This window comes from Rhinatrema bivittatum, chromosome 5 (assembly GCF_901001135.1).
Source record: "Rhinatrema bivittatum chromosome 5, aRhiBiv1.1, whole genome shotgun sequence".
Taxonomy (NCBI): domain Eukaryota; kingdom Metazoa; phylum Chordata; class Amphibia; order Gymnophiona; family Rhinatrematidae; genus Rhinatrema; species Rhinatrema bivittatum.
This window is the reverse complement of record NC_042619.1, coordinates 218,684,502-218,711,544: the sequence shown is the minus strand read 5'-3', so window position 1 is coordinate 218,711,544 and position 27,043 is coordinate 218,684,502. Positions and strand designations below refer to the sequence as shown.

General features: G+C 42.9%; 1 protein-coding gene across 2 annotated transcripts in view; it reads left to right on the top strand.

Moving 5' to 3' along the window:
- The window catches only part of VEGFD (vascular endothelial growth factor D), a 47,661-nt gene extending 20,898 nt beyond the window's left edge, over window positions 1-26,763 (top strand). The window contains exons 2-7 of one of the 2 annotated variants that reach the window (XM_029603209.1): window positions 10,150-10,351; window positions 16,447-16,637; window positions 19,068-19,216; window positions 21,267-21,370; window positions 22,544-22,718; window positions 25,659-26,763. In XM_029603209.1, the coding sequence (XP_029459069.1) occupies window positions 10,150-10,351; window positions 16,447-16,637; window positions 19,068-19,216; window positions 21,267-21,370; window positions 22,544-22,718; window positions 25,659-25,746 (909 nt within the window). In that variant the 3' untranslated portion in view covers window positions 25,747-26,763. Of the gene's footprint in view, window positions 1-10,149; window positions 10,352-16,446; window positions 16,686-19,067; window positions 19,217-21,266; window positions 21,371-22,543; window positions 22,719-25,658 lie in introns of both variants that reach the window. The other variant, XM_029603208.1, reaches the window with a different exon arrangement.
- The last annotated feature ends 280 nt before the right edge of the window (window positions 26,764-27,043 follow it).

The following is a 27,043-nucleotide window of genomic DNA, read 5'->3' as shown; positions in this document are numbered from 1 at the left end:
AAAGGCCATTGTTGGTTTGTTCCAAATGGCGCTGGTCTCCGAACCAACCAGTGCCCTTATGTTGTCCAGCCATACAGGTCTACAGCTAATGGCACTAGCCAGCCCTGGATATCCCTTTGACACCAGCCTCAGAGCTAGTAGGCACCATTTTTAAAGAGATGCCGGCAGAGTAGGAGAAAGTGGGTATTGCTTCTGCCCTTCCTTTTTCAAGGACCCTCACGGCAGGGTTAAATGGGTTAGGGGACCAGGGAGGTCCTTAGCCCTGGAAGATTTATCAGAGGATGAGAAGGGAAGTCAGAAGAGCCCAGTAGGCCTAGGCTGGGCTTGGCTCAGCCCAGCTTGGGTAGGCCTGGTCCCTGCAGGTTCCTTGGAGATTGGAGGGGCCTGGCGCCAAAGATGCCATTTTTTTTCTTAACGAACCAGAAATACCCTAATACTTTCAGGTATTTGGGGGCAAGGTCAATTTGGTTTAGATGTACCATTTGTTTAAAACAAATACACATCCCTACTGGCCCCAAGCTAAGATAATGCTTTGAAATCTCCTACAGAATCATTGTTCTTGGGTTCATACTGAAGAAAATGCTTAGCAAATAGGAAAATTCTTAGCAGTTAATGTATGAATCCTCCGACCTATAACCAACGACGCTGTAATAAAATCTGTCGTGTCTGGTTCTGCATGAACGTCTGTGGGCTGAGGTTGGCTTTTCATTCAACACGATTCAAATAAGGGCAGCTAAAGTGAAAATGTTTGCGACTTAAAGCTAAACGTTGTTTTTAAATCTAAAGCCCTTTCCAAATACTTGACTATATGCTCATTATACAGTTGGAACAGTTTAAAATGTAATAAATAAGCTATAAAATCAGAACAAGGGGGAGGCCGGCCCAGTAGCAGTGCTGGGCTCGAGGCTTCCATTCCAGCAGTCAGCCAGGGATACTGCAAAGGCAGCATTTGCAGATCCTGAGGAAGGGGAGTCTCTTGCACGATGGTGGCAACTAGTGTCCGGATTTAGGGTCCATGAGCACAGGGCTCCAGAAGGGAGAGCTGGTGCAGGGCCAGACTGCAATGACTGAACTGCAGTAGGCTGAGAGGAAAATCCAGCAAACTGGTCTCCATTTATAGCCTAGGGCAGGGCTGCCCAGCTCCAGTCCATTCATTTTCAGGATCTCCATAATAACTTAAGCATGACCAAGATTTACGTACAATGCAGGGGGGGGGGGGGGGGTGCATGCAAGTCCATCTCCTGCTTACTCATTGTGGATATCCTGAAAACCAGACCTGTTTGTGGTTCTTGAGGACTGGAGCTAAAGACACCAGAAGATTCCAGATTGAATTATTCTGACAAATGGGAAGACAAGCTAGAGCAAGCCTTCCCAAACCTGTTCTGGTTTTCCCACAGCCAATCGGGTTTTCAGGATGTCCACAATGAATATGCATGAGATGAATTTGCATATCATGGAGACTGCATCTATGCAAGTTTATCTCCTGCATATTCATTGTGGCTCTCCTCTGAACCTTGACTGGTTGTGGGTCCCCCGAACAGGTTTGGGAAGCCCTGAACTAGAGCAGTCCGTGGCTGAAGATCAATTTAATGCAGTTTGGACGAATGCTAAGCCATCTGCAACCTCAGCACCATTATGAGAGAATAGTTATAAAGTTATGAAATGGTATTTAATGCCCACAAGAGTGAACAAATTAATTAGACGTTATAGTGGGGTTGCAGTCAAGAAGGTTCTTATTTGCATAAAGGTACTGGCACCGCCAATGATTCAAAGATTTTGAAAAAATAGCGTGGCAGCTTCTTAAAAGAATTGCATCTGAAAATATCCTTGAACGCCTAAAGTTTTTTTGTTTTTTTTTAATCAGGTTTGCCAATAAACAGCTTATATAAAGGGGAAAAGAGAAACTGCCACCTCGTGGCAGAAAAAAAATCTTTATGTGAGAAAAGTAAATAAGTAAGAGGGGAAGGAAACAGATTTGGTTCTCTAAAGAGGTGGCTGAAAATAAAGTAAAAAGATGAACATTCAAAAAGGACAAAGGATTTCTAAAAGAGGAAGGTGGGGGACAAGTGCTGGTAAAGCTGAAAGAGAGCAGGAAGGAAATCAGGTGGACCAGAGAGAGGAAAGGTGAGGTGACAAAACGTCTTTCAGGTCTGTTGGAGGAAAGAGGAAGTTCAGGAGGTGGATCTAAAGGAGACCGGGGCAGCGTGTGGCGAGGGATGAGGAAAAGGCAGAAAGGCGACCTTGGAGAAGGACTGCCGCTGGTTAGCAAGGGCAGATAGGAGAGGGGGGTAGACTTGTGTACTGTAGATTTCCAAACATTGGAGATTCTGCTTTTTTTCCCCAGACTGATCTCGAAGCAGATTGCAATATAGTAGAAATGGCTTATCAAGTCAGTGTCTGCACAGGCTCGCGAGGTTTGACAAACAGTACCAGAACTAATTAAGGTAGAGTATAAGGTTGATACCAGAACCGGAATTGTCTGCACACTCTGACCTCCAAGGCACGTGCACGTGTGGCGGAATTTAGTTACTTTAACAAAGCCGACAGATAGCAATATCTTGGAGAGGAGTAAAAGTGCAGTTATCAGAATCGGCGTCTACAGCAGCGATGGCAAACCTTTTCGGCTCGGCACGTCAGAAATTTGTAAAATGTCTAGCTTGACTCTGCTGGTATGTCACGCCCCCTCCCCAAACAAAACAGACACTATGCTTTACAGATTCATTTAGTTACAAAAAAAAAATACAGTGTCATCATGTCTGGTGCTATTTATTATATAAAAAACATCAAATAATTACAAAAATGAAAAATGAGTAAAACTAATAACGAAACAGATTCATTATTAAAAACAGTTTCATACAGCACATTAATCAAACAGGATCAAAACAGCAATTATGCAGACATACACACACTGGTCCTGGGGGAATTCTGCACTACTGCTCCCCCCCCATCCTCCTGCCGCAAAGAAATTTCAGTTTCTGCGCAGATTTTGGAGCAGACCCCGCCATGCCTTGAGTGGGACCCCATGCCGCTTGCAGCAAAGAGGAAGGAGGCCCCGGCGTGCCGCTTCGGAGCGAAGACAAAAGAGGCCCAGTGTTCCACGTCTCAGTGAAGAGGGAGATGCAAGTTCCGGCATGCCACGAGCGGAGCAGTCCCTGATGAGTTTGTGTGTGGTGGTTGTTTGTGTGAGGAACAGAGGCTGTGTGTAGAGGTATGTGTTTAAGACTGCAAGCTGGTGTGTATGTGTAATGAGAGCATCAATGAGAAAGAGTGTGTGTGTTGTGTGTGTGTCTTTGTGAGGAGATTGTGAAGTAATATGTATGTGTGTGAGAGATTGGGAGCTGGTGTGCGTGACAAATGCTGTGTATGTGAGGGTGCATGTTTGTGAGAGAGAGAGCCTGTGTGAAGGGGAATATGTGTATGTATGTGTGTGTGTGTGTGTGTGTGAGAGAGAGAGAGAGAGGGAGCCAATGTGCGTGTGTGAGAGAGAGAAGAAGCCTGTAGGAGGGGGGGGGGGCCTGTAAATGTGAGAGAGAGGGACAGGGAGAGCCTGTGTGAGGGAAAATACTGAGAGAGGGGTCAAACTCTGGGAGTGGAGTTAGAGTGGAAGAGGAGAGATAGTGGAGGGTGAAAGAGTTGAGGCGCCCTGAGAAGGCAATGTGTAAGGAGACTGGCCAGGGAGAGAGGGAGGAAGGGACTTTCTTACAATGTACTTCTAGCGAAATTCTGCTCAAAATATTTAAAACTCTGCATCTTTAACTAATACATGTTTTCTGTATTACATTTTAAATTAATTAAAGATTGTCTTGTATATTGTGTTATTTTGACCAAAATACAGTATGCAGAATTTTGCAAAATTTTCAAATTTTTTGCACAAAATTCTCCCAGGGGTAACACACACTTCCTTACACCCACTGACATACACACACATGCTCCATTGCTCCCGCTAACATAAACACACACTCTCCCTTGCACCTGCTGACACACACACACACTTCCTTGCACCCATTGACAAATACACACACATGCTCCCTTGCACACTCCCACTATCTCTCTTCTTATGCAGTCTCTAATATATAGAAATAAAATGTTCATACATTGGTGGTCAGTAGAGATCAAGGCAGAGCTACCAGCTAGTGTGGGATGAAGTGGGCCGAAAGGCCTGATGCAGGATGGGTGGGAGAGTTATATTTCTCTCACAGCCCCAACATAAGGGGGCCGTCTGCAGAAATCATTGAGGAGCCTTCAGCTGTGGTGAGGTAGCAGCGGGAGGTCTGCTGTTGCCTGCCGCAGCATAGAGAGAGAGAGAGACACAGGCTACTCTGAGGGAAGGCCGCGGGAGCGTTTCCCACCACTGCGGTGGTGAGGGGAGGACGGAGCAGTCCCACAGCTATCAGTGATGCCATGGGGAAAAGAAAAAAAAATGCAGATGTGATCGCAGCCATGGGGGGAGAGGGGTGGCCTGAAGAGAAGCCTATGAAGCTGTGGGAAAAGCAAGAGAAATGAGCAGAGAGCCTCAAGGGAGGCTCCCGCTCTCCCACAGCTGCTGTGGGGCCTAGTATTGATCGCAATGGCTTACAGGGGTCCTATAATATTGTCGGGTGTTGGTGGACGCTGGCGTGTCACCTTTGATATGCGTGTCATAGGTTCGCCATCACTGGTCTAGAGCAATAGCTCTACCTGCCCTCCATGGTAAGTGCTCATGAGTAGCAGGACAAGGTCAATTTAACAAACAAACTGAGAGAAGTTCTGGTGAAATAGCCAGGCCTTTGCTTTCTTTCTGAAAGTGAAGTAACTTGGTTCAAGGTGGATGGGGAGTGGAATCTTGTTCCAGAGTTTGGGGGCAAAGCAACTGAAAGCCTTCTTGTGCAAGTTAGATTTGTGGATATCAGAGGAGGGGAGGCAAGGAGAGCCCTCTGTGAGATCTGGAGTTCTCTTGACAGGATATAGGGAGGAAAAACGTAAATCTTTCCATACTGGCTCGGATCAATGTCCATCAAGCCCAGCATCCTGTTTCCCACAGTGGCCAAGCCAGGTCACAAGTACCTGGCAGGATCTCAGTGGGTAGACAGAATCCAAGCTGCTTATCCCAAGAATAAGCAGTGGAGTAATAGACATTTCCTCCAGGAACATGTCCAAACCGTTTTTAAATGCAGCTACACTAGAGGCGAGAGAAACTCCAGGGCCTGTTTGTACATGCATATGTAGGTGAAACAGAGAATTTTGAATTTTATCCTAGCTTCAATAGGCAGCCAGTGAAGATTGTGAAGGATGGGCATAATGTGGTCTGAATATTTGTCGCCTACCAGGAGTCTGGACGCAGTGCTTTGTACAAGTTGTAGCCATTTCAGGGTTGTCATGGAGATCCCATGTAGCAGGGAGTTGCAATAGTCTAAGCAACCCGTGATAAGAGCCTGAATGACAGAGGCCAGATTATGCTGATCGAGGTAGTTGTGTACTTGCCAGATACAGCAGAGATGCATGAAGGAAGCTCTCACTACTGTGGGGATGTGAGAGGTCATAAGAACATAAGAAATTGCCATGCTGGGTCAGACCAAGGGTCCATCAAGCCCAGCATCCTGTTTCCAACAGAGGCCAAAACCAGGCCACAAGAACCTGGCAATTACCCAAGCACTAAGAAGAACCCATGCTACTGATGCAATTAATAGCAGTGGCTATTCCCTAAGTATAATTGATTAATAGCCATTAATGGACTTCTCCTCCAAGAACTTATCCAAACCTTTTTTGAACCCAGCTAGACAGAAGAGGGTCCAGTTGGATCCCTGGGTTCTGGATAGCTGTTTTGGGATAGAGAAGGGTTCCTGGTAGGGATGGTTGAGTAAGTTTGAGGTGGCCAAGGCATCTTAGCCAGAGGAGTTCAGATTTGGTATGGTTAAGTTTAAGCTCTTGGTTGAAAAGCTATTGTGCTACTGCTATGAGACAGTTGTTGAGATTGGAGATGGTGGGGTAGCTTGGTCAGATCCTATGTTAAGTTATATCTCATCAGTGAACAAGTGGCATTTGATGTTGAAGCTTTGAATAAGGTCACAGATTGGACAAGCACAGATGTTAAAAAGGATCAGAGAAAGAACAGAGCCATGTGGTACACCACAAGTCAGACTCCTAGAGGTGGATGATTTGTGTGCCCACAAAACAGACTGAGTTCTGTTCGACAGAAAAAATGTTAACCAAAGGCTAAAGAGAGATCGAGTAAGGTGAGGATTGAGTTGCCCCCTTGGTCTGCGTTCTGATGAATCTCATTTTTAATGTCTAAGAGGACAAATTCAGTTCTGTGACCTTTCCTGAAGCCAGATTGGTAGACATGTAGTATGTTCCTCTCTTCAAGGAAGTCTAGTAGTTGGGGGAAGAGTCCTATGTGATAAGAAGCCATTAATTATATTGGAAAGCCAAGGAGCTAGGTTTTGCTTTAGGCTACAGATAACTGAGGGGGAATAGGGTCCAGTGGGCTTTTGGATTGACTAATTCACTGGAGGATGTGTTCCACACCATTTATGGAAGAGACTTTGAGTAGAACTAGCAAAACTGAAAGTGGACAAGACCATGGGGTCCGATGAGATACATCCCAGGATACTAAATGAGCTCAGAGAGGTACTGGCAAGTCTGCTGCAGGACCTGTTCAAGAGATCCTTGGAAAAGGGAGTGGTGCCGTGAGAAGAGATTGGAAAGTCCCAGCCAGTTAGCCTGACCTCAATACATGTGCTTCAGGTGGTTATGCTGATAGGTGAACTTCCATCCCAGTTTCAGCTTTCTTGCAGAAGGCAGCAGGTTTTCCATAAGGCCTTTTGGTACTTGACTCCATTCATTGTCCTTTCTATCCTGACAAGTGCCCCAGGCCCTGCTGATGAGAAACATCCCCATAACGTGAGGCCACCATCACCATGCTTCACAGTGGAGATAGTGTTCTCTGGATGATATCCCGTGTTGGCTTTGCACCAAACGTCATGTTTTGCATTTTAGTTTTGTCAAACCACAAAACCTTTTGCCACATGGCTACAGTGTCCCCTGAGTATTCCATTACATACTTCAAATGGGTTTCAAAGTTGTCTTTCTTGAGTAATAGCTTCTTTCTTTCCACCCTATTATACAGGCCAGCTTTGTGGAGTGCGTGTGATATTATTGTCACATGCACACTTTGACTAATGACGGCCATGGAAGCCTTTAGCTCTTTCAAGGCTGCCATTGGCCTCTTAATTGTCTCCCTGTTCAGTTTCCTTCTTGCTCAGTCATTCAGTTTGAAGGGAAGGCCTGATCTAGGCAGGGTTTTGGTGCTGCCATATACCATTCATTTTGTCTGTCCTTTAAAGGCTATTCAGGGACTTTGCAGTTCTCTTATACCTATCCCCAGATCTGTGCCTTTTAAAAAAAAATCACAGTTTCTTGGTGCTCATGGTTAAGTCTTTGCTTTGAAATGCATTTTCCCAGCAGGGAGAACCAGCAGGAACTGCTGAACTTATCCTGTCGTCATATAAATCAATACAGTATAACAAAGGTGGGGACAATTCATTTGGCATGTGCTTTTGAAAGTGATTGGTTACACCAGAGCGTTAAGTATTTAGGATTGGTACAGAAGTGCAAGGGGAGGGTGGACACTTATCCAACTAAGCCAGTGATGGCGAATTCCAGTCCTCGAGTGCCACACACAGGCCGGGTTTTCAGGATATTCACAATGAATATGCATGAGATAGATTTGCGTACAATGGAGGCAGTGCATGCAAATCTTTCTCATGCATATTCATTGCAGATATCCTGAAAACCCGGCCTGTTTGTGGCACTCGAGGACTTGAGTTCGCCGTCACTGAACTAAGCTATTCCACATTTTTATTTGTACTTCATTTTCTAAAAAATTCTGGAATGTATTTTTCACTTGGCAGTTATGGAATAAGATGTGTGGAACTAAGTGTTTTTTAATGCATTTTACTTCCAGGCTATACAGCCACAAAATGTGAATATTTTGGAAGGAGTGTAGACTTTCTATAGCCACTGTAGATTCCACAGTGTGTTTGTCTTTTGTGTGTTTTTGACTAAATAGTGCCTGCTTCTGTATGAAGAATTTTTAAGCTTATGGTTAGATTTATGCATGACTTAGTATTGTACATTTTTTGTGCTTCATGTAGTGCATTAACTTTAAGTTGACGGCAGAATGATGCTAAAGTAGTGTCATGTCTCCAAGCCTCTCTCCTGTATCCCCTATGGCACTCTCAGCAGAGGATATTGTAACCCTTTAAACCTGATTCATCTCTAGTTTATGGCTGAATATTGTTCAGATTGGGACTGTACTATTAACATTAACCCATTGTTATTTCTTGATATCTGTTTACTTACACCTTGCATTTCTTTTTCTTGTGCTTTTTTTTAATTTTAACTGCACATTTTAAGTCCACAGTGTGCCACTCAGCAAGGGATAATGCTGATTTACACCTGTGTGCAGGAGCAAAAGATGAAAATTGAAGCAATGAAGACTTGGCAATATCCATCAGTTTTGTTATGCCTTGCTATCATTAAAGATGTGCATGGGAGCTCCATTGCCTTAGTGCAATATGGCTTTATCTCCTCCCATTTATCACACAGAGAAATGCGTATGCTCTTCTCTAACCACCAGCCTCTATGCTTCCCCTATTTCTTCCAGTAAAAGCTGAAGGGGTTTGCTCGATGCACCTAGCAGATCAAGTGAGGGTTTTCATCAGGATGCACAGAAGCTGAGGAATTACCCTGAGGCAGAGGTCTTTTCTTGAAACATGGGACCATGCCTGTGTCGTCTTCTGCAAGCTTCTTGTCATGTTTGAGCAGTGGGATTATAACCTCCTTGAGTATTTGGGGACTGTAAGCAGATAAGATTTTTATTTTAAGAACTTTTTGCTGCATTAAAAAAACAGTAGCAAAACTGAACTAATAAAAAAAGGTTTATATGACTATACAGGCACTTTAGGTAGGAGTTCAGAGCTCTTCTCATTACTCCAGTCTCCAGTATGAAGATATTTGAGTACAAGGAGCTGTGCTTGATTTGTTTGTTTTGATAGTTTTGCATTTGGGACGACTTGTTTTGTTGAACTTGTGATTGTTTAGCCCTCCTAGCTGTGGATCTAGGTTGGTTCAGTATTAAATAAGTCATAACTCCTTCACCTCACTTCACAGAGTTTACCATGAAAAGTCATCACCTACCCAGCCCGGTTTGCACAGGAACTAACTTAACAATCTTGTCTTAAAGAAAAAGACCAGAATTGAATGACGTGTAATAATAAATGCATTTATATATCCTCAAGGATCCTCCTATGCCTTTCAATTCTGTCTTAATCGATTAATAATTTTGGTTTCTAGAGGGAAGAGGGAATAATTGTTACCCAGTTGCACTTTAAAAAGGAAAAGCACAATGTTTTGTCCAAGGTCATGTAGCGAGGCATTAGAAGAGGAGAATTCATGGTCATGATTTCCTGGACTTCTGATTCATTGTTAATTGTTTAACAAAGTCATCCTGGAAATCGAATCACCCTCTGGCTTGCAGGACTGCCAGAGATGATGGTAGTGATTCAGGCAGGATTTATGAATATTTCTGTACTGCCACTCTCCTTACTGCATCTGGAGAGGAGAAAAAGTCTGCTCTAATGGTTAGAGCACTGGTCCATGATTCAGGAGACATCCTCGCATACGTTCAAATACTTACTTCTGCTTCTAACGCTCTCACCCATACTCTCCAGACCCTACCTCTAATATTTCATTGGAAACCGCAATGAACTTACTATGGATTTGCAGAATATAAACAAATTAACTAAAGGCATTTGGCTTAATCTGGCTTTCCCAGTCAACCAATTAAACTATGTATTTATTAATTATATGCTACTTATCTGTAAAAAGAGATGCAGGCTGTGCTCTGCCTGCAAAACAAACCAGCGGGTGACATCCAAAGCAAAGGAGAGAAAAGAGAGGGAGGAAATTCACTTTGCACACTGGAAAGAATTGCTCACACTTTAGACATCTAGCATCCAAATCTCTATTGAGAAACCCATCCATAGCCATGCACAGGGCAGGGGGAAGAGGAAGATTATATTACATGCTATGGCTCTGTTAGAGTACTGGTTTCTTTCAGAGAATAACCTATGCATCCATGGTCATTCTGTCATCCACGTTTTTTTGTAGGGTCTCTCTCGAGCAGAGTTAGAATACCGGATCAGATCTGCTGCCAGTCTTGAGGAGCTGCTCAGGATAATTCAGTCAAGAGAGCTGAAGCTGTGGCGATGCAGAACAAAGATCAAAAACCTTGCCAGCCAAGACTTCCGCTCGGCATCGCATCGCTCCACGCGGTTTGCGGCAGCGTTCTATGGAATAGACCTCCTGAAAGGTAGGGATACGCTTGGCATGGAATTTGCAGCATGCACCCTGGTTCCTCATTGGCGGTGTGGGGGTTTATAACCAAGGATGAGGGTAGGCATGCCATAAACGTGCTGAATATCAATCTCTTACACTGCATGGTGGTCACAAAAAGAAAGAGCAAGGCCTCGCATGCATGCTCGGAGAAAGCCTCCTGGAAAACCCAAGATGGTAGAGAACCAGTGAGGAAGTAAACATTAAAGCTGATTCGCTGAAGGAGCAATATCCTGCAAGCGGCTGGGCTATATCCTTAGTAGTATAGACCAGAATAACAGGGCAGAGAGGTGGGCTGGCAGGTCTTTTTCTGCTGTGGTACTATGCCACTGGGTCTCTCACTATTTTCCTGCAGATGTGACTCCATAGTCTTTTGTTAGCTGTCCACAGCATATTTAGAGTAGGAGGGGTGTGGGTCTAACTGACGCCGAGAAAGAAACAAGCATATGACCCACAAGGAAAAGATGAAGAGCGTTGTTTGTTTAACCTAGAAAAGACTGAGGGATAACTTGAAAGCAATCTTTAAATATATAAAAGGGAGGAATTATAAAGAGGATGGGCATCAGGAGGAGAGGACAAGACGTAATGGACTTAAACTGCAGCAGAGAGATTGAGGTTAGACACTAGGAAGAATTTGCAGTTAGACACTGGAACACGTTACCTAGGGAGGTGTGGGAATCTCTGTCGGAGGCTTTTCAAAACAGGTTAGACACACGTCCACCTGGGATAGGAGATGGAAAGCTGATGTAAATTACCTTTTTGGGTCCCTTTTAGCTCTATCTATCACTGTGTGTACATGGGACAACAGCTGAAGATAAAGCATGTACATAAGTCTTTTCGATGATCAAAAGTTCTCTAAGCATACTTCATATGAACAATTTGAACATTAGACAAATAAGAAAAGGCTTAAACGTGCAGGAGCTACTTGGATTACTTTGCTAGGAAACTGCCAACAGGAGTATGCTAGCTCTTGAGAACAGCCTGTGGGTGAAACAAATGAACATTAAAGCTTGCATTGGAATTCCTATCTTTATGAGGTATGCCCTGATATGAGACAGCTGGTCAACAGTGAGTGCCGCCATCAGGGCTTGATGTCTGCTAAGATGTCTGAACATCATGCTGAGAGAGCTCTTACTTGAAGATCTAAGCTCCTCCTCATTCTTCTTGCTCTGGCTGTCTTTGGCATTGTGATACAACATAACTCTCCTGCTTCTTACTCTCTGGATGCTCAGCCTGGCTCATCATAGTGCTCTGTCTATGGTGGTAATGTTCCTTCTGCTCTGCTCAGAAACCTCAGTGGCAAGAGTACTCCTGGTTTCCTACTTCTCTCCTCTCACAATCTCCTGTTTCAGTCTCGGCTATGATTTGAATACCAATAATGTTCAAGTGTCTGTTTCCTGTTTATTTGTTGCTAGCATGTGTGTATATTTATTTTCTCTCTATGCTTGCCTTGATGAAATACATTTTCACCCTTTTTGTTTTATGCGTTACAGCTAAATGTCTAAATTGCAACAATTCATTTGGGGCGAGATGTCCCTTTTCAATAGCCATTCTTTCTCCTCCAGTTACTTTTTTGGCTGCGACTTCATCTTTCTTTTTTCTCTTTAACCATGGTATCCTCTTTAAATTAGACTTATATTTTGCAGCTCACATCCCCCAGAGAGGATTTTCCATAATCATATGCATAGCGCCGTTGGCACGGTTGGCTTTCTTGGCTCTCCTAAGGCTATGGTAGCTCCCACTTTGTCATTTGAGCCCTGCTGAATATTTCCCCATAGTGGTGCAAGGCCATCTTGGGAACATACACCTTAGAATTTCCCAGCAAAACAATGCATGTTTTTGTTTGACTTGTAATTAGCAGCAATTTTTCCTGAAGCCTGGCCAGTGTCAGTGAACCACTGTGAGATCACCAGGCAAGAAGGAAATGGCAGCCAATGCCATGAAGAAGGGAGAGTATCAATAATGCAAAAGAAAAGGAAAAGAGACTGCCATTGCTAGGGAGAGAGAGAAAGAGTACCCATGCTGGGAACGTTGGCGCAGAGAGACTGCCATTACTGAGTGAAAGAATATTATGGTTGGAAGAGTGTCTAAGCAGAAATGGTAAGACTGGTAGAGTGACTGCCAGTGATGGGAAGAAGGGAGGAGGCACTCATACTGAAAAAGGGAGGAGAGGGAGAAAGGAGACTTGATGGGAGAAAGAAACAGTGATACTAGAGTTGAGGATGGGAGAAAAGAGGGGAAATGACTCTTCTTAATTGTATTTCTTTGCAGGTGGGAAACAGTTAGAAACATGACAGCAGAAAAAGACAGTATGGCCCATCTAGTCTGCCCATCCACCCAATTAATTTTGCTTAATAATTGCCATTAATTATTAAGCATGGGATAAACACCGGATCCCTGGTGTTTATCCCATGCTTTCTTGAATTCAGATACGATTTTGTCTCAACAACCTCAACTAGGAGACTGTTCCATGCATCCACCACTCTCTTTGTAAAGAATTATTTCTTAAAATTACTCCTGAGTCTGCCCACTTTCATCCTCATCCCATGAGCCTCCTCTCTGTTGAAAGAGACTCACCTTCTGTGCATGGAAATCTTTGAGATATTTAAATCTCTCTATCATATTTCCCTTATCCCGCCTTTCCTCTAGGGCAGATGTTCCCAAACCTGTCCTGGGGGCCCCACAGCCAGTCAGATGTTCAGGATATCCACAATGATTATGCATGACATAAAATCTGCATGCTATGGAAGCACTGCATGCAAATTTATCTCATGCATATTCATTGTGGATATGATGAAGACCCAACTGGTGGGAGGTCCTCCGAGACAGGTTTGGGAACCACTGCTCTAGGGTTTCACATGTTTAGATCTTTGTCTATCCCCATATAGTTTAGAAAGAAGACTACTGACCATTTTAGGACCTTTGGACTGCTCCATTCCGTTTATGTCCTTTTGAAGGTGCGGTCTCCAGAACTGTACCCAGCATTCCAAATGAGGTCTCACCAGCAGATATTTTTATTCCTCCACTATGCATTATTGGTTGCGTGCCATACTTTTCAGAAGCGTTGCATTTTAAAAAATGAAGGCCTAGAGATGGTTTCTAAGAATATAGTTCATACTTGTCAATAATACCTGCTAGGGTAAGATTAATATCATGGGATATTCCCACTTCTCTTGTGCACTTCCTGTATGTGCCTTGCAAAGACCTAGTCTATAACCTGATTACCCTGTTGAAGATCATTTTATGTGTCATAGTTCAGTGATTCAATAAGCAATGTAGACCACCTGCTCCTTCCTTCTAGCTATATTCCATTCACAATCAAGCGCATGAGGCATTACTTCAAAACAGGAATGAAGAGTACCAACACTGTTCCCATTCTACTCTTATTGTTTTGTTTTGTTTTGTTTTTTAAATCTTATGTACCATAATCATATGTACATTTAATTAAATCTAAAGGATTGAACTCTATTAAATCTTAATGTTAAATTGCACTGGACAGGTAAGCAATATCTGTGCTTCAGCATAAATGCTCAAATAGAGTGAGGAGAAATTAACAAATGATAATTTGAATTCATTTTAAACGTGGCAGCTCTCTCCACCACAGAAGTGATCAACCGATGTGGCTCAGGGGATGGATTTGAAGCTACTGATCTTTCACTTTTCCCCAGGAGGTTAAAAGTTTGAATGCATTCCAATTCAATGACGTTTGCAAGTCAATAAGACTCTACCATCTGGTAACCAGTCTGTGGTTTATGTGAAATTTTATCTAAAGAATGATCATTTTAACTACCTAAAGGTCCACTTGCTTCAATGCTTAGTTAGATATCCCCCTTGTCATCCCCAAATTTCCCTCTCAAGAGCTTTCAAATGTTGGCATGTACAGCTTCCGGCAACTTCCATGGCTGGCCAGGGGCTGACCTGGCAACTCAACTACTACCGCTTCATTGGCGGGAGAAGAGACAGTGGCTGGTCACCAAGGGACATGGGTAACGTAACCCGATGGCTCCAGGTCATTACAGACAGAATGAACCAGTCCTGGTTTTACCCCATTGCATGCAGGGACTTGAAGTTCAGATTTTCTTCGGGAAACCAGGACTGGTTCAGACTGTCCCTAATGACCTGGAACCATCTGGTAGCCCTAGACTTGGCAGATAGCCAGAAGCACAGAAGGGTCAGCAATGTTTGCTGTAACCACAGTTGGTATTAATATTTGGTAGCAAAGAGGTCAGGGTATGAAGAGTTATGGAAACAGGTACCCTCTCCCCTCCAAATGTGGGTCAGCGCAGCAGGTCATAGGGCATTGTGGGAAAGCTTTCTCTGTGCAGCTTCCCAGGCTCAGCGTGCCACATGAAAGAACTCACATTTCTCCTGCTGCCAGTCTGCCACCCCTCTCAAGCACTAAAATTAACAAACACATGAATTAAAATAAAACAGAAAACACGTAGAAGACCCTGGGAAAAGACCTGAGAAGCCTCCAAGACTGATGACTTGATGTGGATGTGTCCCGTCTGTAGGCCTGAGACAAGCCTTGGGTTGAGTCTGGAGCTTGAGGCTATTCCTGGCAGATCCTTGCTATCTTTCCTTGCCGTGCAGCGCCACCTGGTAGATATCTGCGCAGCTACACAGGGTGCGCTTCAGGGAGCAGCCCTCAGTGATCATTCAGCTCAGTGGGAACATTGAAGAAAAGCTGTGGTTCGTTCTCTGCTGTATCAGACCATTTTAACAGCAGCAGAGTTTGCCGGGAGACCATGAAGGATAAAAGAAAGATGATCATAGCATAAATACTTGTTCAAGCCCATAGTTGGTGGTAGTGGGGTGAATATAGGAAAGTAAATGTACGCTCTCTAAGAGATCTAAGCAATCACAGCAGTAACCAGCCGTCCAGGTAAACTTACATTTGAACAAGATGCAGGTTCTTTCCATGAAGTTCTGCCATGAGCTACTGCAGCTGCCTCAGGATTTCCCGCCCGATCTAATCCCTGGTGTCCCCCAGAAACGGTGTGAAATGACAGTCTCTTCCTCAGTACTATCTGATTTCATTCTGTTTTAAAGTATTAAAAAAAAAAATGGAATGTTGTTTATTTTTTTGTATTTGTTATGCGTACTAAGGGGCTAATTTTCAAAAGGAGTTACATGCGTAAATGTAGCTACTATTGTAGCAATTTTCAAAAGCCATTTACTCAAGTAAAGTGCACTTATGTGAGTAAATCCTATAGACAAGTCAATGGCATATATTGTAGCAATTTTCAAAAACCCACTTACTCAAGTAAAGTGAATTTACTCCAGTAAACCTGGTTTTTACTCGAGTAAATGCTTTTTAAAATCAGGCCCTAAGTGAGGTAAAGCTATCTGTAAATATACCTGAATCTGTCTCGGAATCGTCATGGGATTTTTCTAACCCTTTGCCATAGACATCTGCGCATGAGCCACTGCAGATAACTCAGGGTCGTCAGCAGGTGCACCTCACCCCTACTGCAAATCACTAACAAAAACTAACAAGATTTTTGACTAACGAACTTCAAATAAGGTCTCTCAGGTTAGCTGTTCCCTGGATTCAATTAACAAATGATGTACATGGACGATAAACTAATAAGATGACTTGTTTTTTTTAATTTTAGAAATTGTACATATTATGTTTTATAAGTTGTTTTTGTTTTACTAAATTATGCTGCCCATGCTAAAAGATTCAGCTATTTCAGCGCTCTGATAATACACCAAAGATCTGCATTTTTCAGTGGCAGGGAGGTTCCGGAGCAGAGGGTGTGGTCATGGTGTGAGGCTGGAGAGCGATAGACTCTTGAGTAATATGAGGAAATGTTTCTTTGAAGGAGAGGGTGGTGGGTACAGGAGAGGTAACAGAATTCAAGGCAGCCTGGGAAAGGTACTGAGGGGAAGTCTGTTGCTAAGGGTCTGTAGTACTGTAACAAGGGTCTGCAGTACTGTAACAAGAAGGGGTAATGGGCAGATTAGGTGCCATCGTAGTCTCCAAATACATTAGTTCATAACCACACAACAGCATTGGGTTGGATTCGATTGTACTACTGCTGATTTGTACCTTTTCCCCTGAACCAGAAATTGATGAGGAATGGCAGAAGACGCAGTGCTTGCCCAGGGAAACCTGCGTGGACGTGGCCAAAGACCTAGGAACCAGCACCAACATGTTCTTCAAGCCTCCCTGTGTATCTGTGTTCAGGTGCGGAGGCTGCTGCAATGAAGAGAGCCTTAGCTGCGTGAACACCAGCACCTCTTACATCTCCAAGGCGGTAAGACCGGGAACATTGAACCCATCAACGAGGGGGAGGAGATGGAATGTACGTAAGCTCTCTGTCAATTTAAAGAGGAAATAATTTAGAGCTGTCTATACGTCAGTCTCTTGTGATGTAGGGTGTGATGGAGAATTTGTTATATTAACAATTATAGTTTAGTCCATTTTAAGATTAACATAAGAAATGCTCTGCTGGGTTAACCCACGTTCCATCAATCCCAGCATCCTGTCTCTGACGGTGGCCAGTCTGGGTCACAAGTGCCTGGCAGATCCCATGAAGCAGATCTATTTCTTATTTAGACTGAGAAGGATTCAATGTTTTTATGTAACTGAGTGTTATCCACTTTGTTCAAATTTGTTCAAAAAATTGTGGAAAATAAGTAAGAAGTGAAATTAAATCTCACTGATTGTGACATAATTATCATTCCTGATGACATGCATGCAGCTAAGTCCTTGGATTTTATTTTTATTTTCCTCTCTGACCCCTCTTCCCTTTCTTTGTTCTCACATTTAAAAATGCAGATATATCTGATATTAGGAGAATTTCCTGAAGCAGCCTAAATTACCTGTTTTAGAATTTCCCCTGCTATTTTATTAAATTCTGAAAGCTCTGGAGCAGCAACGATGGCAGGCATTAAGATGGAGAGCGCTCGGGCTGTAGCGTAAGACATGCTTCCGGTCACTCCCCACCCACCACCACCCTTGTGCACACCTATATGAAATCATATTTTAATCAGGAAAATGATGAAAATCGCAACACGGAACCCCAAACTCCCCAAAAAAAGCAGCAAAATGTCCTGTGCTAATGATGTGGTCAAGGGCATGTCAATGTGCTTGACGTGATCAGCAATTCACCCGTTTACTCTCGCTCTTGCAACTTAACACACCTCGAGTGACGCCATACACAGAGAAGCATTTTGGAGAAAGCTGATCAGGCAAATTGGATCAAAATTGTGGGTGCCGTGTTAGACATGGGAGGGGTACTGGGGGTAAACTAAATAGGAGGTCTTCCATGCTCATCCACCCAAAAAGGTGGGTATATGACAAAGGAGGAAGATGATAAACCTATCTTGAATAAGGAGTGATTATCCTACACACCCCAGGGCTGACAGCTGAGATATTTCTGTCTACACTGTCAAGGATATAACTGAGCAGTACAAAATGTGGGATATCATAGCGGGATCCTTGGATCCGTGTACATTAGATTGCTTATGGCTTGATTGTACCTTTATATCTTTGTGTTTATGTTATAGTTTTGGACTTGGCCCAGCTGTTGTACAATGGTTATCCTTGAAAAACATCCATAAAAAACAAATAAAAAAGAAATAACTGAGCAGACTAGATAAGTCACTTGCTCTTTTACTGCCTTCACTTATTTATTTAAAATATTTATATTTACTGTGTTACTAAGTAGCCGATTTGACAAACTGACTAGTAGTAATTTTGGCAACAATAATGTTCAAAGGAGAGCCCAAACAAGACTGTTTAAAATAATCAAAACTACAGAGACTTATTTTTTCCAGAAATGCCAATGCTACTGCCTCTTTAAATGGTAGCGGCTCAAGAGTGCAGCCTACTCTGGAAAACAAAAAGATTGGAGGCCTTATGCTCTAATGGGGTTCCCGTACTGGTCTCTGCCGCCTGGGGTTAGTAACATATACTAAAGTGATGATGCTCCCTCCGTCACTGGCCAGGGGAAAACCACAGCAGTGCCATCATTGTAAATAAAGTTGCCTAGCTGGCAGTTTATCAGGGCTGGCCACGGTTGGCCCGTGGACCTCAGGAATCTGTATTATGTTAGGGGGGTGGTCCCTAGTACTGTCCCGAAGCCAAGACTGGAAGTGGCAGGAAATTGGAAAGTTGCCTAGCGCTTGATAAATTTGTCTGGTTGGATGCTTTGTTTGGAATGAGTTAGGGTTTGAGATTGTAAAGCATCCTGAGAGTTGTCTTTCTCTTGATCTCTACTGATACTGACTCGTGATTTAATGCTCTTTAACTGCTGGTCCGTTTTGGAAATTTGACATTTTAGCATGAGAGGGAATAAGAAGAGAATAAATATGGTCAAATAACTGAAAGCAAATGGAATTCCATCAGTCCATGCCTCTCACTCGGTGTGCATCATTTTTTTTTTCAACGCATTTCTTTTAAGAAGCAATTACTTCAGAAAAAAAAAAAGTATTGCTCCCAACGAGCACATCGACGATGGCATTAGCAAAGTCTGCATATCTAAGCAATCTCCAAAGTGTGAGAATTTACCACGATTAACTGAGACAACTTCAGAACTGTGTTAGTCTCTAATGCCCAACAGTGCTTTCATCTCCCTGAGTCCCGGCTGGCTAACCTTGGAGGTTTGCAGTTGGCCATCTTGGCTAAACTTGATTTGCTTTTCAGAGTGGATACTGATGAAAAACCTTTCTTCCCCCCGCAGCTTTTTGAGATTTTGGTTCCTTTGACGCATGCGCCAGTAGCCGTCAGCCACAGGTTTGCCAATCACACAAGCTGTAAATGCCTGCCGAGCATCCTGCGCCACCCGTACTCCATCATCCGAAGATCCGCCTTGTTCCCAGGAGAGGATGGGTAAGGCACAGTCTTGTGACTGCCTTTTTGCTTAGAACAAGGCCATACTGTTCACGGTTCTAGACGAGTCCCAAGGTGCCTTTTTTTTTTTTTAAGAGGTGGCCTGGAGAACTGGGTAGCGCAGAGCAGAGCCACGGTAGAAAAGAAAGTTACTGGAGCTCTTGAGCTGAATTACTGGTCTTTCTCCTGTTTTCTCTGTGTCTCACCTTCAGCAGTTTAGTTATGCCTCGGTTTTCCCTCAACTGTACTTGGACAGTAATTCAAATTCTGCATAATTTTTGAAGACCGTGTCTGGCATCTCTTTGCATATATTTATATCTGTCTCCCATGTGGCATTCGTAACCCATCAGGATGGTGCTGGCCCAGTGGCACCCCGATTTTACAGGCCTGTTTTCATGTAACTTATCCTTGGATGAGACTGAAATGTATTCCATGGTGACATCCTGGAGTAAATGGGGTAGGAACTCAGACAGCATCCAGGGAAGGAGGATTGTGCTGGTGTTTGATCTAACAGGAGTGGGAAGAGCTATAAGCCTTCAAACATTTCAAATACTTATTTTGCTTCAGGAAAACAAAATAATAAATAAGTCATATTAAAGATGTTATTTGTTCTAACTGCTGACTGAACTGAAACATTTGTATGTGAAAGAAAAGCTAAAAATCAGCTGGGATCTATGTTATTGCAGCAAGCATGAAACTGGGCAGACTAGAATGGACCCTAATAGGCCTTATCTGCTGCCATATTCCATATTGCTGCTGTTTTTAACGACTCGTGAAATATATGGGAGGAGGATGTTCTGAATTTCAGAGCCGGTCAGTGCTGAGTTTGCTGCAAGTCTAGTACTTGACAAAGTTGTGTTCATCGTAGCATGCGGCATCTCTGTTGCATTTGGCTAATCAAGGCTCATTGCATTCTAAATCAGTGCGATGATAAAACTGGGAGCAGAGAAAGAAGGGCTGAAAGTTTTAAAGTAAATCAGTATTGCATCTTAACCAAAATAATAGTTTTACACTTTAACCTGAGGTATTCAGTATATAATATATGCTTTCTTAATCTCTGGTTTTATTGAAAAGCTAGGAGAACTAATGTTTTCACTTTTTCTCACTGCCTCACTCCTATCTACAGTTGCTTTGATCCAGTCCAAAAAAATTGATGCTGTAAGAAGGTGTTAGGAGTGACTCAAAGGGAAACTAGAAAGGAAAGAAAACCATGAATCATATAAACAAAACAATTATCTTAACATTTGTCATCTCAAATTTGAATTTAACAAGTGGGGTAACTCAGCACAGGGCCAAATTAACAACAAGTTTCAGAGCAGCTAGACAAAACGTTTGCATGTGTGAGGCTCATGCAAGTGCAAAACGAACATTTGGAGGAAAACAGAACTTGAAATATTCTTGATAAAATGCAATTTCAGTTGTCCAGAATTCCTAAAGGTAGCATTTTATGCAAATTTCCTGTCACTCTTGTTCTCCCAGCTACCTCTGTCTACCCAGCAGAGGGCGTCCAATCACAGCAGTGCGCATTCAGCATCTGCAGCCTTCTCATCCTATGTGTCTTCAACTATTTAATATATATATATAGAGAGAGATTTTACAACGTAATGAGGACTTTACTTTGTTTCTAAATATCGGACTTTTGTAAGTAAGTCTGTTTTGCTTTTCTCCACAGCTGCTAGGCTTGGCACGATGGCTAAATCAACAAAAGGCAATGTCTCTTTAGGAACAGGAATGTTCTTTTTACAAACATAAAACTAAATCTCAGCGTTTCGTAACCCTGAAGCATGACACAGGCAAGGTGCCAAAATATTGATCTACCTGTTGTAGCATCTCTGTTTCTTTTGTGATTGCCAGACGTAGATCAATATGGCTTTGGAACAGTTTGTAGGCGAGATGGTTTTCTTTGTAATATTCGTATGTGGTTTCCATCTCTTTTCGGCTGTGTCAGCTTTTTGTTTGCCTGGAACCCGCACTGTGGGGGGTGAAGGCTTTGTTGTGAGTGTAATATATATATATTTTTTTTAAACTGAATTTTTTTTTCTCATTCCAGTTGCCCACGTGCCAATAAACATTGCCCCATTGGCTGGATATGGGATAGCAGAAGATGTGAGTGCCTGGCAGAGAGGGAGTATCCTATGAACAGACGAAGGGAAGGTAATAACTGACCGTTTGTAAGCATTTGCTAGCGTGCCTTTTACTAAAGGAGGCTCGAGGTGAATTATGTAGAGAAACAAGGCATTGAGTACATAAGTAATGGATTCGCACACTTGACCCGCCTAGTAGTATCGATGGTGCAGGATATGCGTTTTAAAAAATAAATAAAATAATGGATCAATACAAATATTTAGGTCCATATTCAGAAGGGCAGTTATATTCAGCAGGAGAAAAGGCCTACGTGTAACCAGATAACAAAAAAAACCTAACCGACTATATTTGAAACGAGCGGGGTAGGTTTTTAGTTATCCAGCCTTGTGTGGCCAGATAAAGTGCTACTTATGTCTTATGAAATCAAAAACTATCAAATCAAGGGGCCAGCGAGACAATCCCCTCCCTCTCTCTCCCCCCCAAAAAATATCACATAAAGGCCCTGTCGGCCCATCCTCTCCCCACCCCCCCCCTCTCAATGTGCAGCAGAGAGGCCCCCTGTCACGCGGTTTTAAAAACTAAAACCTCAGCCTGCCCCCCTCCCCGTCCCTTCCCTCCCACCCAGCCGCAAGAATGCCAAAGGGCAACGGTAAAGGAGAAAAACACGAGGACAGCGTGGCTAATAGAAGCGTTTGTTTCACACGACTGTTCTGCCTGACGTATGGAGAAAGAGAGAAGATCCTCGGGTACCAGAAAATACGGCAGAAAGAAGCCTGAAATCGGCCCAGTTGTGTTGGTCGCCAGCGGTCTGATTAAAAAGGGCTTCCACGCGCGCCTTGATACGTTGCCTGTGCACATCTCATGAGCTCCAGAAGGAGGCTCTCTTTGGCCCAAGGCAAGTATTACAAAGAGCATTAGGAGTGCATTTGAGAGACTGAAGTCCTTTCCAGCCTGCTCTGCACAAAGCAAACCCATTTGGAGGCCCTGGTATCAGTAAATAGCTGGGTTTGGGGTTTTTTTGGCATGACGGACAGAATGACTAACACACAAACCCAGCAAATCATAAACACAGGATAATGCAAATACATACATCTGCATTTAAACAAGAGCCCTAGTCTCCTCTCCTTCTAATGATTCCTAATCTCCTTTCAAGAGCACAGAATTTATTTCTGCAGAATGTTTTGTTTTGTTTTTTTTGTAACTTTACGCTTGACCCCCTTCCCCTTCTGTCTTATCTTGCAGAACTGGCCATTTGCGGAGCCTACATGGAGTTTGTGGAAGACTCCTGCGAGTGCGTTTGTAGGCGCGCCTGTCCCAGGAACCACGTCCTGAACCCGGAGAACTGCACCTGTGAGTGCCGGGAGACTCTGGACAGCTGCTTCCACAAAGAGAAGATATTTCACCCCGACACCTGCAGGTCCGTCTTTCCAGGCTGTGCGTCAGGGTTCAAAGGAAAAGTTCCCTCGCAGAGATTGTCACTTTCTTTTTCTGTAGATACTTCCCCCAGCCAAAATAAGGCACATAATTTTTGGAAGATGCAAAAGTAGGCGTGTTGTTGCCTCCCCCCAATCTATCCCTGCTCTGGGAATGCCTCCACAGAAATATGGGTAACAGTAGGCACGTTCTGGAACAATTCGCATAGAGAGCGGGCACTTTTCAGTTGATTTTACCCAGGTAAATAGCTTTTGGAAGTTCTTCACTGTGTAGAGTGTCACCTCTGTAATCTTATCTGTGAGCTTCATTTGTATTTATTTTATTTATTTTGAAGTATTTATTTCCCACACCCTCCAAAGTTTGGGGCGGGTTACAAATAAAACATACAGAATAGCATAAAATCAAGATGGAATTTTGACAACATAAATATTAAAATGAAAAGAAATGATACAATAATTTGGGAAAGCAGGTATAAATAAGGGTAAAATCAAACCATATGAAGATCAGAAATGAGAGTGACTGAATGAGGTAATCAGGGAGTGCACAATTTTGGGAAGGCCTGTAGAAAGAAATAGTGCTTAAGAGCTTTTTTGAAGTCTTTTTTTTTTGTCAGAAATTAGTCTTATGTCAAGGGGTAAAGTATTCCAAAGAATGGGACCAGCAGTTGAGAATGCTCTTTCTCTCGTTATGGTTAATCTTGTTGTTCTTGGTGATGGAATTTGCAAAAGAAGTTTATTTTTTGATCTGAGGTTCATACAAGGGGTATACGCGTGTAGTGTTGCGGATAACCAGGTGGAATTATTGTTGTAAATCAGACTGTGAATAATCAAGGATTTGTATTGAATGCGCCGTTTAACAGGAAGCCAATGTTGTCGATGAAGTACTGGGGATATATGATCATAGAGCCTGCTGTTGGAAAGAAGACAAACTGCAGAATTTTGTAGAAGTTGAAGTGGCCAGATGGTAGATTGAGGGAGGCCTAGATATAGTGAATTACAATAATCCAGGCTGGACAGAATTAGTGATTGGAGTATTGTATGGAAGTGGGTCCAGGTCAAGTAGTGATTTTATGTGTTTGAGAAGACATAGTTTGTAATAGGATGTTTTGAGTAATGCTTTAATGTGTTCATTTAAGTCTGATTTTGGATCAATTATAATACCAAGCTTATGGACTTGTTTCACAATGTTGATGGTAGAATTATCCATGTGAATAGAAGTGGGGATATTATCAAATTGAGGGCTTCCTAGTATCAGTATTTCAGTGACAACCATTTTTTAACAGTGGGGAAGTAGAACTGAATATCATCGGTATATATCCTGTATGTTATGCCTCGAGTGGACAATAACTGACAAATGGGTGTGAGATATATGTTGAATAAAGCAGCCGATAATGCGGACCCTTGTGGAACACCTGTGTTTAGAGAAAAAGAATAGAAGAGGTTTGATTGATGAAAATGTGTTGAAATCTTTTTTTTTATGACTGATTGAAACCAACTATATACTTTCCAGATATTCCTAGGTTAGAAAGATGAGTTAGCAGGATTTGATGATTTATGGTGTCAAAGGTGGCAGAAAGATCAAGAAAAACAAAAATGTAAGACGTTCTTGTATCAAAACCATGATGAATGATGTCATCGTATTTGTCTTCTCTAGATTATTAGGTTATTACTGGTTTTGTCCTTCTATTGCACGGGCACAAGGTATGTTTTGTAAGTATAGAGGTTGATATTCTAACACCAGCCAAGAGTGTCAAATAGTCTTGGAATTAGCATACAGTGTAATTATTTTTCAGCAGAGAAATGTAGTCATGAACGATGTGCAGCTCCTCTCTCCATATGCATGGCTGGACCAGCACCTTCTGTCTCATTCTTCTTATGATTTCTTTTGAATGTGCACCATTATAAATCATCTGAAGTAAAACACTGCTGTTCAAAACAAAAGAAAAACAAACATTTTGTTTTGTTTCTTGAAATTGCCACCTTAAAAAAAATATATAAAACCAGTCTCCCAGTTAAGTATTTTCCTCCCGCCCGCTAAACCTGCAAAACATTATAACATACATAGTTAAAAATGAAAGGACCCCCACCTTGGCCTGCCAGACCCCTTCAACCCCACCTTAATCCATCCACTGGTCTTCCAGGGGCAGGAGGGATACCCGGTCGCTCTTGCCCCTCAGCTTCTGGTTTTCAAAATGGCCGCCGGTCAACCTGAGGCCAGTATCGTCCTGTACATTCCACAAATGGAACAGCATAAGAGCACAGGCAGCTACTTTGAAAACCAGAAACTGTGGGGCAGAAGCGACCAGGGATCCCTTCTGCTCATGCAAAGATCACAGATGAGGTAAGAAGGGGGTTGGAGGGGTGGGTGGAGGTCTGGGGGAGGAGGAAGGGATGGCGTTTCCTTTTGTTTTTAAGTGGGGGGGGGGATTTTTTGGTTTTTGTTTTGGATAAATGACGCAAAACAAAATGTAACAACTTTTTCCAGCGCTTACCCCTAGTATCACTGGTATTATACAGGCATGAGCCATGCTGTATGTCATTGATATCACTAATAAAATGTTTCCAGCGCATTACCCCTAGAATCACTGACATTATAATGACATGAGCCATACTGTGTCATCGATGACATCACTAATAAAATGTTTGCAACACACCCCCCTAGTATCATTGGCATTATTACTGACATGGGCCGTGTTGTATATCATCAGTGACATCACTAATAAACAAAATGGCTCTCCTGGTGTGTGTGTGTGTGTGGGACAGTCTATTGCATCACATCTTGAAAAATGGAAAATTATCTTGGTTTCATTTCACTGATGTGTTGCTGCTCCTTCCATACAATGGGCAATTACACTCTGAGCTAATGAGAAAGGCTGTTTAAGGAGGGAAATTTTGTTTAATCTTATTTTTTTTTTTTTAAACAGCTGTGAAGACAGATGCCCATTCCAGACCAAGACCTGTTTGAATGGGAAAATGATGTGCGTGAGCACGAAGCATTCCCTCTGTCCATGAGAGAGACCAGATTCCCATGGGCCCCAGAGCGCAGAGAGCCCTTGATCTGGGACACTGCGAAGCAGCAGGCGCTTCCCTGAAAAATCTTCACCGTTCTTTCTCTTTCCTGTAAAATGAATGAAGGTTTTGGAAGAGCTTTGTACAGTCCTCTTACTGCACTCCTTTTCTGCCTTTCGCTCCCGGACCAATGAGTTAAAAATTGCTTGCACAGGACAAGAAGACAGCTCGGCCCTCCGCCTCCCAAGCTGGTGCTCTGTGCCCACTCCTGGGCTGATGCCCTATAGTCTCTGACTTGGCCAGCAAGCTGACATCACGCATTGCCCCAGCCTCACCAGCACACATTTATGTAAGAGGCAAGATCTGTCAAGCCTTGTTCAGTCGTATGTTAGGTCCTAATAGGTCTGGGCTTCACGCACCTCTGGCAAGGTGTATTTGCCTTGATCACCTCAGTTCTGAGATCCCGGTGCTTGCCACAAGGTTCAAAAGAAGGAGATGGTGGAAACGCTCCCCTCGTATTGCACACCCCTGACAGTCCATGTTGGCTTTTAGTGGGTGATGGTGAAACACTGCTTTTAAAAGTGTCGGCTAAATGTCAGCTGAGGTTTCTAAAAATAAATGAAGATGAGCTTGAGAGCTGCAGAAAGAAGTAAGAATGGGCATTACTGTTCTTCCATTGATTTCCAGCGTCCTTTACCTTTCTCTGTGATGGAAGCGAATGGGTCGTGCAAGAGATCTCATGTTGTACGTAGTGCATTACCTTGTGCAAGCTGCTCTTTCACAGAACAACATGGAGGTATAAAGTCCTAATGGTGTTCCCATATCGGCTGCTTTTTCTCTAACATGCACAGTATCAACTACTACCAGTCAAATTTATGAAGGGAAATGCTCTTAATACAATAAGAACATAAGATCATAAGAACATGCCATACTGGGTCAGACTCTAAGGGTCCATCAAGCCCAGCATCCTGTTTCCAACAGTGGCCAATCCAGGCCATAAGAACCTGGCAAGTACCCAAATACTAAGTCTATTCCATGTTACCGTTGCTAGTAATAGCAGTGGCTATTTTCTAAGTCAACTTAATTAATAGCAGGTAATGGACTTCTCCTCCAAGAACTTATCCAATCCTTTTTTAAACACAGCTATACTAACTGTACTAACCACATCCTCTGGTAACAAATTCTAGAGTTTAATTGTGCGTTGAGTAAATAAGAACTTTCTCCGATTAGTTTTAAATGTGCCACATGCTAACTTCATGGAGTGCCCCCTAGGCTTTCTATTATCCGAAAGAGTAAATAA